An 18,325-nucleotide genomic window follows, 5' to 3' on the forward strand; every position below is an offset into this window, starting at 1 on the left:
AGTTTGAAAGCACGGTTGTGGTGGGTGAGCAGAGAGAGATTTAGTCTGGCAAGCTCTAAGGACTGCTTGATAAAGAAGTCCCAGGGGCTTCCACTAGTTTTGCTATTAGAAATTGAGACTGAAATAAAACTCTGTTTCAAGTACTTAACACAAGCCCTCACCAAGCAGCAGCTTTTTGCAGTCAGGGAGAGAACGTATCAGATATCAGATGGAATAATTTTGCATGGGTCAGGGAGGCGTACAGACTGACTTGCCAAGGCTTCCCATCGTTCATGTCTGATCCTTGGAGTCCAGTGCCTCGTGCCTCAAAGAAGGAAAAAATTACCCAACCTAGTGACCTCACAGCAATTTCCATAGCAACAGAGGGTGAAATCACGGTGAATTATGACTTCCTTATTTGTAGGAACAGGATGAGAAGATGATTGGGCAAGATTGTGGTTTGTTTTTTGACACGACATTTCTCCAGGAAGCCGGCCTTGCGAAATGTAAACATGATTTTGATGGTATAACTACTTCAGAATGCATGCCCAAGCCTTTGTTTAAAGAGAATTTGCACCCAATTCTCTAGGAAACTATTCAGGTGAAGTGCTGCCCAAATTCAGCTCAAAAACAGGGCTCTTCCAACCTGCTACCTTTTTCATCAATCTCTTGCTCTTTGCAAATCGTTCTGATGCTTGTGTGAGTGTCTTCAAGGTATAAACTTGTCCAAAAACAAAAAGAACCGTGGCTTTGCTTTATCTGACTCTCTTTTGTTACTTAGACCTAGCCCTTAAATTGTGCTTGTTTCTAGGGTCAGGAGGTGCCACCTCCAGATGAATTGTATTGAGCAGGAAGCTCTGTCTAGCAGCTCTAAACCCTTCCCTTTCTCTCCACTATAGATTTCTTTCCTTCCTGCCTGCCCACCCCCTTTGCCCAGTTATGACTGTGATTGCTCAACGTGTCCCTCAGGTTGAAAACCTTGCATTTTTTTTCCCTGGAAGGTTCACATCACACTCTTTTTGGCTTTTGTGTAAATTGATGTGAATACTGTCCACTGTTTCTTCCATGTAAAACCTATTGCTGAGATCGTAAGACCATATGAAAGTAGGGCTGGGAGGGGATCTCGCACTAAATCAGTTGCTTGCTAAGTGTTATCTTCTGCTTAATGCCCTCAGCCGCACCCTGAACTGCCTGTTCACACCCTTTTCTGTGCTAGGCATTACAGCGTGGTGGTGTTTTAATAGACAATGCTGAGTACCAGGCACCGTGTGGTTTGCTGCAAACTCCCCTGCCACTGCACTTCAACCTTCCTTGCAGTGTCCTCTTGCAACTAAAATCCTGAGTTTTCGATCTTCTGTCGCTCCTTACCCCCAGATCCCCACTGCACCAACTCCAAGCACAAAGGCCCAGTTCTTGTACTGGCGTGTTGCACGTTTATTTGGTATGCTGCTTTCCCCAGCTACCACTCTAGTTCTTGAATAGTTGCACCTATGATGGGTTCAGGAACTTTGCAGAGACCAGAGCACTGCATCAGCTAGCAGACTGCTGTGCATTACTGTTTTCAAGAGCTGTCACCAGGAAAATGTTCTCCTAAATGGTGGCTCTCATTGAATGTTAGTTGGCACTGAAGGATGCTAATTTAATTGGCGTCTGGATTTGAACCCAAGACTTTGGAGATGAAAGGTGGGTATACTAAACCCTGCCTCCCTCCAGTTTCTTTTTTAATCTGTAACAGTAACCAGGATGCTTTTACGTGTGTAAGGCTAAATGCCATGGTGAGAAGTTGTACAGTAAAAGTCCTTCTGCTTGGCTCCTGTTTCTGATGCATTTAGTCTTTGCATACACATCAAATCTGGTGTGCTTGTTTGTGTGGCCTCCATGGTAAGCCTGATTGTTCATGTCATGCAGAAGCGGGAACAGAAGAAAGAGCTGGGGCAGGTAAATGGATTGGTGGACAAAGCTGGGAAAAGGACCACCTCCCCCACCAGTGACGCTGACCTATTGGATAGGTCTAGCAGCGGCATCAGGGCTGTCGCACATACCAGGATCTTGGAACGGAGAGCGAGCCGGCCTGGTACTCCCACCTCCAACGCCAGCACCGAGACCCCCCTTTCGGAGCAGAACGATGTAGATGAGGACATAATTGATGTGGATGATGACTCTGCCATTGCAGAAATGGACTGTGGGCAGCCTCAGCTGAAGCGCCCCTTTGAGCTGCTTATTGCTGCTGCCATGGAAAGGAACCCAACGCAGTTCCAGTTGCCGAATGAACTGACCTGCACCACTGCGCTTCCAGGTGAGTGAGAGTGACCGCCTGCTGCGTCGGGCTACTGCTCCTCCTTGCTAACAGCTCCATAGCATTGCCATCTTGTTGGGGTGGTTTATACTAGTTTCTCTTGGTATTTTGTTCTTAGTCTGGCGGTAGTGACATTTATTGGGAACTCGATAGTGCAGATGTACGCTTTTTCATCTTCAGGCTTCTTTCACACATGGCTGCTTCTCTCGGGGGTGGCAGGGAAGAAGCCTCTGATTCTGCTGCATTGCTAGTAGAATACCCTGGCTTAGTTGTTCCTGAAGTAGAGAAGCATATGGACATTGTCAGGGACTGTCCCTGAGATTTAAGCAGTGTTGGCCAATAGCATTTGACCAGCCATGAAAAAAAGTCTTGTGGCATTTTGTTAAGCTTTATTAATTGCCAGGTGTTCACTGCCCATGGTTTTTATTGATTGTATGTTTGTAACAGCTTTGATACCAGATTTGCTGTGCTGAACTTAGCAGCTTTTGTAGCCTCTTCTGAAATCATTTACAGTTGCCATAAATGTATGTGCATATCCATCTGCTCTCTTTAATCTAAAATAGAAGAGCTTCTCCGGGGCAATGCAAAGCCTTTTATTTGACTTTTCAGGTACTAGTAAGAGGAGGAGAAAGGAGGAAACCACAGGAAAGAATGTCAAGAAAGCACAACACGAGTTGGACCACAATGGCTTGGTTCCCTTGCCAGTGAAAGTCTGCTTCACGTGCAACAGGTACCAGGTGTTCTCAGAGTTTCTCTTGATGTGGGCAAGATCCACATCTGTTCAGATGCTTTTTGCAGGGGTGAATTTGGCATCATCTGAAATACTTGGGTTGGTTTTTCCCCTTAGTTTAGTAACGTATGCTACTTTCCGTCTTCTTTTTATACTCAGCTGGAGAAGAAAGAGGTTTGTAATTGCACTTGGTAAGGTACAACCATCTCAGGCATTTGTGATTTGGCTAAGTCAGTGCTCTTGAGGCACCCTGGGGTGGTCTGGCTTTTTCCTACCCCTTTTTTTTTTAGTGTTGGAATCTCCGTCCTTGGAGGCTTTGAAGTCCTGGCTAGACAAAGCCTTGGCTGGGATGATGTAGTTGGGGCCGGTCCTGCTTTGAGCGGAGTGTTGGACCAGATGTGACCTCCTGAGGTCCCTTCCAACCCTCATTTTCTGTGATTCTATGGGAGTGTCATGTCCAGGGTTTCAGGAATTTTTTGACAGCCTCTTTAAGCTTACTGAAATCACAGGTATGTTGTTGTATTGGGGACTTAAGGTATCTCAGTGCTTCCAGTGTTAAACTTATGACGTATTGCTAGTTCCATGAGTTTCCCAGGCATTTCTCCGAGGAGCAGCTTTATTAACAAAGGTGGGCAGCTTATTCAGAACAGCTGCTCATGCAGTGGCTGCCGTGTGCAAGGAGCTTTCAGAAGTTTGCTCCACGCTGAGTGCTTGACAGTCCAAGGCTCCTGTCCCACTGTTGCATCACCTAAGGCCAACACTTGTGTCCCTCTGACTTCACGGGGCCTCTCGAAGTGATCGCATTACAGAACTAATGCCTAATTTTAGGCACTGGCAACAAATAGTGCAGGGGAAAGATGGGGTCATGGCAGCCAAGTGGCTGTCGATTTGCAGTCTCAAAGTGAATGTGCCTGGCACTGTTTTATGTAGATTGCTTGCTGGGTTCTGTTTCCTTCCTCTTGCTGCTCACTCCCCTTTTGTTACATCTTCATTTTGGTTCTGTCTTTGCAGGAGCTGCAGAGTGGCACCGCTCATTCAGTGTGATTACTGCCCGCTCCTGTTCCACATGGATTGCTTGGAGCCCCCGCTAACTGCTATGCCCCTAGGCAGGTGGATGTGCCCAAATCACATTGAGCATGTGGTGGTAAGCAAAGGCTATTCTTTACCATCTAGTATATGGACACCAAAGGGAGGCAGGTTCAGCTTTATTCATGCGCTGTGTAAAACAACTTGTGAGGTATTTTAAAGAGTTTGATTGCTTTGTTGTTAGTTCGTGTGAAGTCCTCTCTGAACAACTGCAATGACTGCGGAGAAACAATGCAGTTGTCTATACATAGAAGTAAACAGACTGGGGAGTGGGAAGGATACTGGTAATCTTTTTCTTTGCCTATAGTACTCTTAGGTGGTTTTGCTCTGCGTATTCTTGTCTAAGTCTCCAAAAGGAATATGATCAAGTTGGTGAGCTTTCTTTTCCAGAGCCCAAAAGAAAGTGGCAGAGTAACCTCTTCTCTTTGCTAGTGTTTGCTCTGTCGCTCTCCGCTACTTCTCTGCAGCGTTCTAGATGTTTTCAAAAAGCTCTTCTCAGAATTAAGTGTTTCTTCTGGGCAGAGGGACTAGAGGGCTGATTCAGAGTTCGGTATGGGACCGTTTGTGGTCAGATCACTCATCACCCAGTTGACAGGTAACCGGAGGCACTGGCTGAAATAACATTGACGAATAACATTTTTAATGGGTCTCTGAAAGTTTTGCGTCCAACTCTAGCCTTGTACCCTTTAACAGAAACAATTAGATCGTATTTCATACACACAGCACTAAAGTTGAGCTGAAGTTGGTGGCGGTACAGTACCAAATCTCTATGAAAGAGGCAGATACTTATTGGAAAAGGCATTAGGATGACACGCGGACATCTAACTACTGCAACATATCTGCTCACCTAGCTGAACCAGAAGAACATGACCTTGAGTAACCGGTGCCGAGTGTTTGACCGGTTCCAAGACACCATTTCTCAGCATGTTGTCAAGGTGGATTTCCTGAACCGAATCCACAAGAAGCACCCTCCCAACCGCAGGGTTCTTCAGTCGGTGAAAAGAAAAGGTTTGAAGGTAAGTCTAATTAGGCAGTCTCCTGATGGCAGGCTCCCATGCAGTAGTGTAATAAAGATGGAGGACAACAAGTGCACCCCTTCCTACTGGCATGTCAAGGTCCACGCTAGGCCTTGGTGCAAAGAGGGGATGGATGGACACTGAAGGACGTCACCTGTTGCTGCTCTTAGCGTGTAAAATGTTTAATGTGTCCAGATCACTGCTGCTTCCTAACAACTGCGCAGTGTTATCCAGGGTTGCCAGCTTGTGGCAATTGCATGTCTTTCAAATGTTCCACCAAGAGGTGTCCTTGTGCTGGCTTGTGCATTTCAGATGGCTCTCTAGAATAATTTTCCCTAGCGCAATAAATGGTAGCTCTTAGAGTTCTGCTCAGAGTACAGATTATTCTTGTAAAGAGGTTCAGAACAAGGTGGGAGGGAATCGTCATTAGAAAGCCTAGGCTAAGACTAGACACCCACCTCTATCCCCAGGGGCTGGATTGAGCATGCTAGAATCAAAACTGCCAAGGCAGAGCTCTCCACTTCATGCATGGAGGAGGCCTGCAGTGTGAAGCATTGTTCTTTATGTTGCATTCAGTGACTTGGAGGAGCTGAAACATTGTCTAGCTCACTTAGCTGAGGGTTCAGCCTTTATTTTCCCCTGAAATGTTGGAGGTTGTTCTCTTCTAAAGCAGAGCAAGGAAATGGAGTAAGAGGAGAAACTCTCCCTAGAACTAGAAGGGAAGCCAGGACCAGAGCTGCCGTGCATGCTCTGCTGATTTGACAGCCAAACACCCCACCGGGTCTAAATGAGGGAGAATACTTAATAGGTTAAACAATTCACTGCAAAAATGCTTCCCTCCTATAGCTTTGTATAAGCGAGCCATCTTGTGCTACATCCACTACACTAAGGGCTCATGTTGCACCTGGCATAGACATGCGAATGCCTTTGACTTCAGCACAGCTGCACCAGTTTGAGTCTGAATGTAGCTATGAACTTCCCCATTTCCTGGACACCAGCAACCAGTAGACAACTCTGTCAGTGCTGATTTAAAAATGGCTAATTCCAAAATGCACTTATCTGTTCTAACACGTGCGATCTTCCCTCCTTGCCCACCAGGTTCCAGATGCTATCAAATCCCAGTACCAGTTTCCACCCCCCTTGCTTGCGCCTGCAGCAATTCGGGACGGTGAGCTGATCTGTAATGGGGTCCCCGAGGAATCCTCACAGAAGCACCTTCTGAACACTGAGCACTTAGCCAGCCAGTCAGAACAGCAAGAGGTAAATAGGGCGATGTCAGCGCTGCCTGCAGCCGTCTTGCTGTGGTGGATGGTCCCGTTCATCCATTCCAGTTGTCTGTGGTCAGAGTACCTGTGCAGGGAGCTAGTCTGAACCATGTGAAATAGATGATGGCTTCTTCACTTCCCTCTTCCTTTCCCATCATATAGCCTGAGTTTGGCCTTCCAGGCAGAGACCAAAAGCAGCTGGTTTGCCCAGGGGCTTGGGGAGCACTGATGGTGCGTTCTGGGCTCAGAATTGGGATAGAAGGCTTTGTTGTTGGCGGCTGTTGGAGGACCATGCTGTGCGAGTGTGATGAGACTTTGGGTCTGACCCGTGGAGCTGACATTTGTTTCCTTTCTGTTTTTCAGTGGCTCTGTAGTGTTGTTGCACTCCAGTGCAGCATATTGAAACATTTATCTGCTAAGCAGATGACTTCGCTTTGGGACTCTGAACAGACAGAGAAGGCTGATATTAAGCCTGTTATTGTGGCAGATGGCTCGATCACCAACCCTTACCAGGCAGCTGACAAGGCACCCACACCTTCCCTTTATTCCATGTCGTGCACCTCAGGGATTACCACCCAGAATTCCTTGAGCTCCTCACAATCCCAGCAGACTGTACCACAGGAAGAGATCAACTGTAGCTCTTGTCTGGATAAACCCAAGAAAGGATCTTCTTGCGGGACTTCTAATGGGCCCACAGCCTCCGAAGTGAAAGTAAATGGTCCTCATTTCTACGGTGTTTCCTCTGAGCCCTCGGCACAGCTGACTGACTCGCAGAGGCTAATTGGACCAGGTAACACGATCCCGGTTATGTCTCCTCGGCAGACGTGGCCCAGGCCTCTTACGCCCCCAGCAGCGTGTGGACTTCTGAATCACACGGCTGGAACCGTTGTGAAAACGGAGAACGTAGCAGGACCCATTTCTTGTGCACAAAGGGGTACCGTGCCAGTCACGAGCCTGCCTGCTTCCCTACCGAGCTCCTGTGCCAGCCTAGAGACCACCAGCACTTTGCAAAGAAAGAACGTTCAGACGCAGATAGGACCCCCGCTGGCTGCAGAACTGCGATCCGCTGGTTCCCCTTTAACTGCCACTAGGGCTCTTACTCCTCCGCAGGCGACGGGAGATGGATCCACACACAGATTCTGTTCACCAGCACCACCTTCAGGTGAGCATCTGGCAGGAGCGATCTGGGCCACGCTGTCACCGAACTGCTTTACAGACCTTAGACTTCCCTTCAAAGCCTGGAGAATTTTCAATGAGGTGACATAATTGCTGGGAAAACTAGTGTTATCTGGGCACAATATTAAAAGCTGCTTGCTGTATCCCATGGTTTCCATAACAGGAGCTGGGTTCTGTGCTGAATTCATTGCTACTGAATGCACCTCTGAGAGGGGAATACTTGCTCTGCTTCTCGAAACAGCTGATTTAGTCGGTTTTGGAAGGAGCTGAAGGTTCTAGAAATCCACTGTGATTTTAAATTGTTCAGCTATTGTATTACAGTCACGGTTGTGATTTTGGCAGCTGTGACAGAAGGTGGCTGGAGTTTCCAAGTGGGTTACTCTAAAATCCGTATTTTTAATATCACGTTAAAGGTGATCAGCCAAGGATGTGAGAACTGCAATGTGACCTTTGCGTATTTTTGCAAGGATTTAGATAAGCAAACCTACATAATATTACAAGTGACGCAGTTCAGGCCTTCCAGTGCAAACCTCCTCTCAGCCTCCTTGCGCATAAAAATTAGAATGACCTTCAATTATGCGATCACTTGCACTGTATTTGAAAAATAGGTATTGTACTTTTTTTTTTTTTTTGCACAACCTTAGATTGATTTTTAACATACATTATCTCAGTTCCATGGCTAAAATCTCGTGTTCATGAATGGAACCTGAAAGGCCTGCTGCTGGTTAGAGAAAAAATGTCTAGTATTGTGGGCACCGACAAACTTACTAAGACAGATCTAAGAGTGGCCAGCGTAAACATTCAGTCCGAGATGCCCAGTACCATTATAGCAATGGAGACAGTGAATTCTCTGGATGCTTTGAACAGTAACGCTTGTTTAGATTGTTTTTCTTTCGCTTTCCTTGTCCTGTGAAACAGCTGAATCAGTAAAAGCGAATGTTCAAAAGACCACGAGCACCTGAAAACAGGTGATGGTTTTATGCTCTTACCTATGCAAGCAAGTGCTGCTCCCCAACACAAGTTTCTGAGTGGGTGGGAGTTTTTTGTAAGTTTTCACTGCGCTCTGTTTGAGAGCTAGTGGATACATGCAGTGAGGTGAGGATTGTGCACACAGACTTCCACGAAAAAAAAATAAAAATTGACCAGCTGATAGGCGTAGTCTCTGTTGGTCTGAAGCAGCCTGCAAACACTTGTGCGAAAACCGTGCTGAGGCACAACCAAAGAAATGTATCCAGGGCTTGGCTACTGCTTTGTTTGGAAGCAGGGATGAGGAGAGAACATTTCTGCCAGATGGAAGAGGACCATGATACAGAAAAATGTTGTGTTTGTCCTTCTAAGAGCTTTGTACACACTGGCTAATACATTTCCACTGTCTTTAGTAATGAAACTGTTAAGTCGCTTTAGATCTAAACTTAGGATTTTGTAGAATGCAAACGACCTCCAACCTGGATAAGAGGGTGGAGGGGAGGGGGGAGCCAGAGATGTGGGGAGAAAGAGGGAAGGAGGGGAACCAGATCTGTGGGAGTGTAAATGTCCTTGCAGCACCTGCTGTTCTAGTGCTGCCCTGGGCTAGAGAATAAGGGAAACAACCGAATGTCTCTTCCAGGAGATGCCGATAGTGAGAAATTGCCATCTGATTCTTTGGCATCAGTTTTAAAAACCACATCCCTCTTTTGGCTTGGTATCTCTGATCTAGTCCCCTGCTGCATCACTGTGAATGTGACAGTGTGCAAATGTCACCACACTCCACAGGTAATAGGATTGCATTTGGAATGAGTTACAGGCAGGCCTTTACTCATGACTTGTGCCGTGTTCCCTGAGCACAGACGAGAGCTTTCAGAATCCATCAGCAAATGCAAGCCATGTCTAGTAGGAATCTGTCACAGATCGAGTGCAGGAACATTCAGCTTTTGTGCTTAAACAAAGACATTCCTGACTTAAATTTGGCTAATGTATAAAACAGCTGAGAGAAATTGCTGCCCAGGCTCGGTGTCAGTGAGATCTCTAGCTACTGGGCCTTAGCTCTCGTGCTGTTAAGTAACACCTTAATTTGGTTTCCAGTATAGTACAAGGACTTGATGCTGCGTCTTCCTTAGAGCAGGCTGAGCTCTGCTGTGTTTCTAGCCGAGGGTGGGGTGCATTCCTCTCCACAGGAAAGAATACTGATTGTGAGGGCAGGTACCGCTCCTCTTGATTCAGGCCTCTTCCAAAGCATGGCTGTTAAGAAGGTGTCCTCGTGTTGTGTGGCCTGCCAATGAGAAGTGCAGCTGGAGGGCTGGGTGGAAGCTGCTGGCTACTGGGTAACTGTCCTGACACTTGTGCCCCTTTTCTCTCTGTAGACGGTAAGGTCAGTCCCAGCACCTTATCCATAGGAACCGCTTTAACTGCCCCCTCATCGTTCACTTCAGGCTCTGCCGCTATGATGGACCTTACCAGTTCCCTGAAAGCATTAATGGATGGTAATGGTGGTGAGTACGTGTTTCCTCATTGGTCTCTGCCTAACCCAACCGTTCTATTCAGTAAAGAATTCCATGTACCCTGGAAGGGGAGGCTTCTCTCGTAGGTGCAGGCACTGAGGAGGGCCATGCTGCAGTCCTCCCAGGCTCCTGCCTGTCACCCTGTTGCCATTGTAACGCCTGGCGTGTAGGTTTCTCTGTGTTTTTGGAGGTGTGATGCAAGCTGTTATGGTGCAGATCTCTTACAGGTGGCATTTGTATGCTAGGGACACCCTGGCTCTTCCATGCCATGTGATCCACAGCTGCTTCCCTAACTGCTTTCTTCTGAGGCCCCAGTTGTAGATTCTGAGCTTCCTCCTGTTCCCAGTGAGCTGGGCTGCAGTATTCTTAAGGGGAAGACTTGAATGGGTTCTGCTCCTGTCACTTTTCCCCCAGAGCCGGCAAGTCTTCCTAGTCATCTGTCGCTTTGATGGTGGGAGTTCCGAGCCTCAGTGCATGCCCCAGAGAGGAGAGGACTCTTGCACAGCCCTCAGCCTTGGTATCAGTCTGCTTCTGCAGTGGGGAAGTAGCTTGTACTACTGGTTGGACCTTGTTCCATTTGGCAAGCATTGCTTGTCTTGGCCCTTCCAGTGTTGGCACTGGGGCCTAATGCTAACCCCCATGCCTCTGCTGCATTTCTTCATCATTTTACCAGCATTGTTGCTGTTGAGGGCATTCTAGCTCTACTGCCTTGATTTTCAAATAGGCATTTCCTTAGCAGAAGGCAAATCTCCTGCAGGTCTGCATAAATGTCAGCCTTGTCTATGGTTATCGGTTACGTGAGGGTTTGTTTTGGTTTTTTCTGTAACAGATTTTCCTGAGTTCCCTGGTTTCTTTTAAGTGATGCAACGAACTTTGCCTGATAGAACAAGACCCTAAAAGTGCAGCTGTCATTTACTCACTGTTAGGGTACATCTGCTCAAACTCTTATTCCCAGCTGGTTTGTTACTGGGGTCCCAGCAAGCCCATACTTGCTGCCCAAAGAGCCTGAAATGCATGTGGTCTCTGTGTCGGGCATCTCTCAAGTCTGAACATCTCATGGTAACTGCTTTCCCACCCCAGCTTGTTCCACTCAGAGGCAGGCCTCCCTTTTACTGTGTGGGCTGCAGCTTTCCGACATAGCACTTCTTGTCCGCATTTGGTGCTAGGAATGAGCGTAGAGAGCATCCGACACTTAAACTCTTGCGGTAGAATGGCTGTCTGCAGTAGCCCTACTCGTACAAATGGCAAAATGTAGACTGTTAAACCCACAGCAGATCAACTGTCACCCTTTCCATGAAATGACTCACTAACTGCTTTTTATTTATTAACAGAGATTGAGATAAATATGCTGGATGAGCAGCTGATCAAGTTTCTGGCCTTGCAGAGAATACATCAGCTCTTTCCTTCCAAAGCTCAGTCTATAGCGGGCAGTGTCAGTTCCCATCAGCCAGCTCCTATGGGAAACCACATTGAAGGTAAGAGCAGCCCTAGAATAGTCCCTTTGCACTGAGCCGTGGCTTCCTTGGCCCTGCCTTCAGAATAGGCTGTTCGGGGAGATCCTGTCTTCCGATATCTTGGAGATGCCGTGTATCCTCTGTCCTTCCTCCCATGCTCTGGCTCTGTTTCATCATTGGTTAGAAGCCTCCTTGTTGAGCGTTCTGCACATGTAGCAGCCAAGGCAGCTGCTCCGTTCCCCCGCACTGCAGGCAGTGCCACTCATCAGCCTGCTCTCAGCAGAACTCTGGACCCCAGGTGTTAAGCCACATTGCACCATCTTGATGTTGTACAAAAAGGAAGCCCCAGCTCCATCCTGTGGCCTCTTTGTGAGCAACTCGGGAGGAAATGCAGCAGCATTGAAAAGCCAACTGCTGCCCCAGGAGCTGAGGGTGGGTTGAAAACTGGTCTGTGGACTTGAAAGTAGGCTGGGGCACTGAGGGTGGGGTTGAAAGGCCCATGGAAAACTTCCTTCCAAACTAGTAGGTGTTCCTCTGCAGAGCTACTTCTCACTGTAGCTGGAGAGAAGCGATCCGATCCTTTACTTATAGCTTGTGCCGGGGCTTGAGCTCTGCCTTTCATTCCCCTTGTGCTCACTACATCGGGTGCAGTTCCCTTCCACTTTGGGTTCTTGTCAGCTGCTGGCCTTTGGCAGGTTAAGCTTCATTTACTGTCCAGAGCAGGTCAGAGGCCTGTTCTACTCTGGCCGAAGCTGTGGGATGGGTCCCACAGAGGTCTCTGGGGAGCGCACTAGTGTCCGTTAGCCTTTAGACTTGTGGTTGTTGCGTGTGTGCGTCTATGTTCATCTCGGCATTGGTTCTAAACATCCTGTGTCCGGACTGACCTCTTCTAGTGCTGCTGCAGCTGGAGGCTGCTGTGGGACACGATGCTGGGCTGCAACTAAACAATGGGGAGCAACACATGCTGCCTTAGCACACTGCATCCTCTGAAGGGAAACCCATGGTTGCTTTTCCTCTGCTTCTTCCCTGGAGCCCTCAGACCCTGGCACCTCCTGCACACCCGTCCTCACTGGGATTCTCTTTTTTTGTCTTGCTGAGGGAATGCTTGGGATGAAGTCTCCAGATTGGTGGTAGCCAGCCTCAGCTGGAGAGCCGCAAGCCAAGCTCTGACCTCCCCAAGTGTCACTCTAATCCCTGCCCTTCACAAGGTGTACCTGGTACTCTGCACCCTGCTGCGCTGGAGTGTAGGTTTGCAGGCACAGCAGCTTCCTGTGCCCCTTCCGGCATGCATGCCATGCCATAGGTTGGCCACCTCTGCTCTTGATGACCCCAGCTGGCTTAGCTGCCCTCAGCTGCTGAAACGTGAAACGGCCTCATAGGCAGGACATCTGTGTGCAGAGAGGATTCTGGTATGAACAGAGCTTTCCATTTCACCCTCCCACATCCCGTGTGTGTCTCAGCCCCTGGCCAGCCTCCTAGCCATCAGTGGGGAATTTCACGTGCTATGGCTTGTCTCTTGTGCCTTTGACAGTCTCGGTTTTGTTAATAGTTTCATGCTTTTGTGTAGGAAAGCCATGGAGGTGTCTACAGGCAGGAGCTGTGTTGAACTGTGTGCACATGGTTGGGGATGAGTTAGCAGGGGAGGGGTAGGGGGGTGGTTATAAAACAGCAGTGTATGGAGTTCTTCAAACCTGGAGCAGGCCAGTAGCAGCCAGATGGCTGACAGCTGTCGAATGGCTTGCCAAAGTTTAGTGCAGGCATCCAAATGTTTGGTAGAGTGGGGTATGTGGGCTTGGCCATGTAGGTGTTTCTTTGACAGCCCCACAATTGACCCTGCTGTGGGAAAACTCAGCTGAGATGAAACACTGAAAACAGAGCGTTTCCCCCTTGTGAGCCTCCAGCACTAAGAATTTTTGGTTAATCTCTGATGAGGCTTTGCCAGCTCTGCCTGCATGTGTTCTCAGTGTCACTGGTGGTTCAGAGGCCGCAGGGGAGCTGTTACCAGCATCAGGCGTACTCAAAGAGAGTGCTGTCCTGACTGAATGGTTTTCTTTTTCCTTGTAAGATCTGAGGCTGCACAGGGGGGCTGCTTACTGTCATGCTGCTTGGAGGTATTTGGGGAGGACAGGAGTGTTAGGCTGAGACCTACTTCCGGTGCTGACTTCCCCTTGAGCAGCTGTTCACAAAGGACTCTGGGGCCTGTGGGAGGGTTCCCTGAAACGTGGGTACTTTGCACCTAGAAAGGGGAGCATACAACCAGTGATGTGTGGGTCTTGTTGTCTTGTCTTGCAGCACAAAGGAAAGAGGTGCAAGCCCGGGCAGTGTTCTACCCACTGATGGGCTTGGGGGGTGCAGTGAACATGTGCTACAGGACGCTCTACATCGGGACAGGTCAGTGGCGTCTCACAGCTGGGTGTGTGGGGAGCCAGGGGAGGGGATGCAGCATGTTCTACTAGGGGTTTCTCTAAATGTATAAAACCAGCAGCAGCGCCTGCACTAAAGCTTACCCCATGGAGCCAAAGTGGTTCCCTGGGAAATGCCGTGGTGGAGCTGTTCGTTTTGTGCTGGAGCTTTGCAGTGATGCTTTTCTTTGTGTTACCAAGAAATCAATGGAAGGCAGGCACTGTTCAGGGCTCCCTGTCCTAACTAGCACGGTTATGGCCCTGTAGCCCTATGTTTTATAAGCCACCGTTTCAGGGTGGGACGAGCATCCTGCTTGATATCAAGAGGTCAGGATTTAGCATGAAACGGCTGTGGGCCTCCTTGGTTCCGGCTGGTGGCAGAGGAAGAAGTTTCATAACTGTACTAGGGCTTTGCTGCTCTTCCCTCTGCCCGGGCCCCCAGCGCTCTGGGTGGGGTGAGTGATCCTAACGAATGGTGTTTCTTTCCACCTTCCCCTGCGCGATCCAGCAGCTGCCTTCCCCACCCCTGAACTGGTTTGCAGCAGCAGAATTCATGCAGTCCTGGGAACAGAGGCAAAGGCAGTGGCTCCCCTGTCCTTCAGCCCTTTGAGGTTCAGTTCAGTCTCTTGCTACGTGCTGCCTGTGACAGCTTTCCTGAATTGAACTGGCCCCATGTTCTGTCTTCCCTATGGGCAGGAGCTGACATGGATGTGTGCCTTACGAGCTATGGTCACTGCAACTACGTGTCCGGCAAACATGCCTGCATATTCTACGATGAGGTAAGTGCCCAAGCCCTGTGGTGCGAGCCTCACAGGAAGGCAGCAGTCTGTCCTTGTGCACAGCTCCTCGGCAGGCCGCAGAGCAAGTGTTGTGGTTGTGAGTAGCTTTCTGAGAGGAAAGCCTGTCAAGTTGGCAGGGGGGTGGAGCTCCTTTTCTGCAGGGAACCAGGCAGGGGTCCCCCTGGTGCTGCTGAGCACCGTCTCCCCCAGGGAGTCAAGGCTGTGGTGTAAAACCACCTGTTCCAGGCCCAGGGTGATTGCACTTGCTCGAAGCTGGCGCCTGACCTCGGTCTCAGTTTGTCCGTGTCTAACAGCTTCCAGCCCTTCCCTCTGGTTCTGCTGGGTCTGCCAGACTGGAGAGACCCCAGCTATTACACTGCCCTCCTGCCTGCGCACACTCAGCTCTTGGACAAAACACACGGACTGAGCCACTGGTCTTTTGCCAAAGGCCAGCTTCCATGAGCTCCTGAGCGTGGTGGCAGCTCAGACGAAGCAAAGAAGATTCAGTGTCCTCTTGGCCTCCAGAATCAAGGCACAGTCACATCCCCCTGCAAACGGCATTGCGTTGCAACTAGCCGTGCACTGCATCTCAGCTAGCCTGCTGTGACCCCTGACTCGCCTTCGCACAGCCAGAGCCACCACTTCCTAACACCTAGCAAGCGCGCCCTGCCTTCTCTGTCCCTGAACACGTGACCTTTCGTTGCGTTGTTAGAATTCACTTACAGGGTTGGTTACTGTCTCCTCAGCTCCCATCTCCAAAAGGAATTTTAATTTTCTCCCAAACAGGCCAGCTAGCACCCGGCTGGAAAGTGTTCTCATGAGAGAATGATTCCTTTGTGGAATCTAAATCCAGTAGCCAGGCTGAATTCCCCTTGGCGTGCACAGATGAAACCCTGCACTTTGTTGGCTAGTTCTGTTAATGTTCTACTCTACTGGATCCCCTCAAACCCCTGTGTCCAGCTACAGACCTATAGTTTCATAGTTGGTAGGGTCGGAAGGGACCTGAGCAGATCACCAAGTCCGACCCCCTGCCATGGCAGGAAAGTGTACTGGGGTCAAATGACCCTGGCAAGGTGTTCTGTTCATCCGGCCTCCTCTTAAAGACCCCCAGGGTAAGAGCCAGCACCACTTCGCTTGGAAGTTGGTTCCAGATCCTAGCCGCCCTGACCGTGAAGTAGTGCCTCCTATCTAGTCTGACCAGCCCAGGGGCCTTTCTTCATGTTACATGCTTTTCCCTGCTTGTTGGGCCTTGTTTGTTGTCGGTCTTGGTCGAGGAGCACTGGGGCAGGGGCTGACTGGCACCCAAAAGCCAGTACAGGATGGCTTATGCCTGGAACTAGCCCTGGGAGATTTGCCTCTGCGCTGTTGGTCGGGTGGCTGGTGGCTGTTTCTCCAGCTGGCTGTAGGTGTTCTGTGCTGCAGGCACCACGTGATCAGTAGCAGGGAGACTCGGTTTTGCTGTGATCTCCTTAGTGGGTGGGTGGCCTGGGCAGGTGCTGTGCAATTTGTCCCTGACCTAAGGTTGCAGAGCCCATGGTGGGAATGGTTCTCACATGAAGTGTGTGCAGAGCAGCCTGGGCCACACATGCATAGTCAGCTGCCTGCCACTGCCTGAAGCAGTGGCTTGGCACCAGGAACAAGCAGAGCCTTGGTGGGTCCTTCCTCCACCCACGCATCAGCCTGGCCGAGGGGGGCGTTGGGAGGGTGACACGTGCCTTCCTCTTGCCTTCCAGAACACGAAGCATTACGAGCTGCTGAACTACAGCGAGCATGGGACGACGGTGGACAACGTCCTGTACTCCTGCGACTTCTCGGAGAAGACAACGCCCACCCCCCCCAGCAGCATTGTTGCCAAAGTGCAGAGCGTGATAAGTAAGTCAGGGCAGAGCTGGCCCCTCTGCCCAGCCCGTGCTCACAGGCAGCTTCCGTCCAGTTTCCTTACAGTGCTCTGCTGGCTTCCCACAGCTCGGCAGTGGCCACCACCACTCCATTCCCTCAGTCTGCAGAGCCCTCTGCAGCAGTGAGCCCAGCCTCTGGGGCTGTTAACCTGAGCTCTGGTTCCCTCGCCCTCCTGGCCCTCTCCAGAAAGCTTCAGGTTTTGAGTTGGGTCCTGGCGGGCTGCATCCACACATGCTTTCCCTGCATTTCTGGTCTGTGACTCAGGCGTGGGTGCAGCTGAGCGATTCCTCTTCCCCTGTACCAGGGCTGGACGCTTCTCCAGTGGCTCGCAGGGGCCTGGTTGACGGAAGCAGCTTTGTCTTCTTTCTACGGCGGAGCGAGACGAGCCTCCAGCAGGAGCGCGGTGCTGGGCCTGCTCGCTGCGGCCTTCCTGACTTGTGCTTCTCTTCCAGGGCGCCACAAAAGCAGGAAGCAGGAAGAGGAGCCTCACGAAGATGCTGCCATGATGACCTCGCAGGCGCAGGGGCAGCACCGCAAGCCCTGCAACTGCAAGGCCAGCAGCTCCAGCTTGATCGGAGGTAGTGGGGCAGGCTGGGAGGGCACGGCCCTGCTCCATCACGGCAGTTACATCAAGCTGGGCTGCCTGCAGTTCGTCTTCAGCATCACCGAGTTCGCGACCAAACAGCCCAAGGGGGATGCGGCCTTAGCACAAGACACAGACTTGGAGGAGAAGCTCCCCCTGAAGCCCCACCAGGTGCCCGTGCTGCGCTCCAACTCCGTTCCCTAGGAGCCCGGGCCGGGGGCCCTGCGCTGTGGCAGGGGCCTCGCCGGAGACTCTTGCAATGCAAACATGTACAAACCCCGCGGGGATTTTCTACGCCGGCCCAGGAACCGTTCACGCCGTTTGCATGAGATGAAGAACGTTTCACTTTTTTTAATTATTTTCTTTTTTTGCTCAAGTTTTCGGGGCATTTGCACATATATTTGTACTATACATTTCATTTTAAAAGGAAAACTGCAGCGAGGCGAGGAGCAGGCGCTGTGGCCCTGCCCGGCGCCCTCCGCCAGGCCCTTCCCGCGCAATTGTAAAATAATCAGAAACTTGTTCTATTTTGTGCCAGTGACAATAGTTTTATATTAAAAGAGAAAAATACAGTTTTCATACAGCAAATCTATACAATATCATTGTTTTATTTAATGTAAAGAAGCGCTATACTCCCCCACAGGCCTCCCTCCCACCCCCCTGCTGTGGTTGCACTACAGGTTGCTACTGTGTATTATGGGCAATGAGAAACGAGTTCTTTTCCTGGCGTCCCCCCTCTCTTTGCATAAGGAAAGTATTGGATTCTGTGTAAATACATCCGTGACGGCATTTTTCAATGTTTTTAAAGCTGTGTACAGTGCTCCATGTGGGATGACGTTGCCTCCGATTTGTCTATTGTAGCAGATTGTCTGTCGTAAGCCTGTCTGTCTCTTCCGTTCGCCCCGCCCCCGACAGCTAGCTCCGATGTACATAGTCATTGTAATGTTTTAGACTTTACAGAAACTTTCCTGTATTCTGTATATAAAAAGCAAAATACTTCCCAGTCTGTTTCCTGCCTGTCTGTCCTCACTCTGTGAACAGCGCTGAGGAGCTGGGAGGAGGCCCCGGCCGGGCCCGGCCCCCAGGCACGCAGGGTGGAGCGGGGGAGAAGGCAGGAAGCGGCCGGGGAGCCGCCCCTAGGCCGCGGCGCGGCGCTCCTCCCGCACGCGGCCGCCGCGCCCTC

The 18,325-nt window shown here is 50.1% G+C and overlaps 2 protein-coding genes across 4 annotated transcripts in view; both read left to right on the plus strand.

The window, feature by feature from the left end:
- The window catches only part of PHF12 (PHD finger protein 12), a 35,719-nt gene extending 17,574 nt beyond the window's left edge, over positions 1–18,145 (plus strand). For 2 of the 3 annotated variants that reach the window (XM_019545814.1, XM_019545816.1), the window contains 12 exons: positions 1,888–2,275; positions 2,885–3,005; positions 4,017–4,149; positions 4,943–5,107; positions 6,206–6,367; positions 6,736–7,534; positions 9,888–10,016; positions 11,357–11,500; positions 13,772–13,870; positions 14,578–14,660; positions 16,394–16,532; positions 17,012–18,145. In XM_019545814.1, the coding sequence (XP_019401359.1) occupies positions 1,888–2,275; positions 2,885–3,005; positions 4,017–4,149; positions 4,943–5,107; positions 6,206–6,367; positions 6,736–7,534; positions 9,888–10,016; positions 11,357–11,500; positions 13,772–13,870; positions 14,578–14,660; positions 16,394–16,532; positions 17,012–17,346 (2,697 nt within the window). In that variant the 3' untranslated portion in view covers positions 17,347–18,145. The remainder of the gene's footprint in view (positions 1–1,887; positions 2,276–2,884; positions 3,006–4,016; positions 4,150–4,942; positions 5,108–6,205; positions 6,368–6,735; positions 7,535–9,887; positions 10,017–11,356; positions 11,501–13,771; positions 13,871–14,577; positions 14,661–16,393; positions 16,533–17,011) is intronic. The other variant, XM_019545815.1, reaches the window with a different exon arrangement.
- Positions 18,067–18,325, plus strand: part of DHRS13 (dehydrogenase/reductase 13) — a 1,606-nt gene continuing 1,347 nt past the window's right edge. Inside the window, exon 1 of the mRNA XM_019545328.1 lies at positions 18,067–18,081. Within this exon, the coding sequence (XP_019400873.1) occupies positions 18,067–18,081 (15 nt within the window). The remainder of the gene's footprint in view (positions 18,082–18,325) is intronic.

The sequence above is a fragment of the Crocodylus porosus genome, unplaced genomic scaffold (assembly GCF_001723895.1).
Source record: "Crocodylus porosus isolate Cpor-Errol unplaced genomic scaffold, CroPor_comp1, whole genome shotgun sequence".
NCBI lineage: Eukaryota > Metazoa > Chordata > Crocodylia > Crocodylidae > Crocodylus > Crocodylus porosus.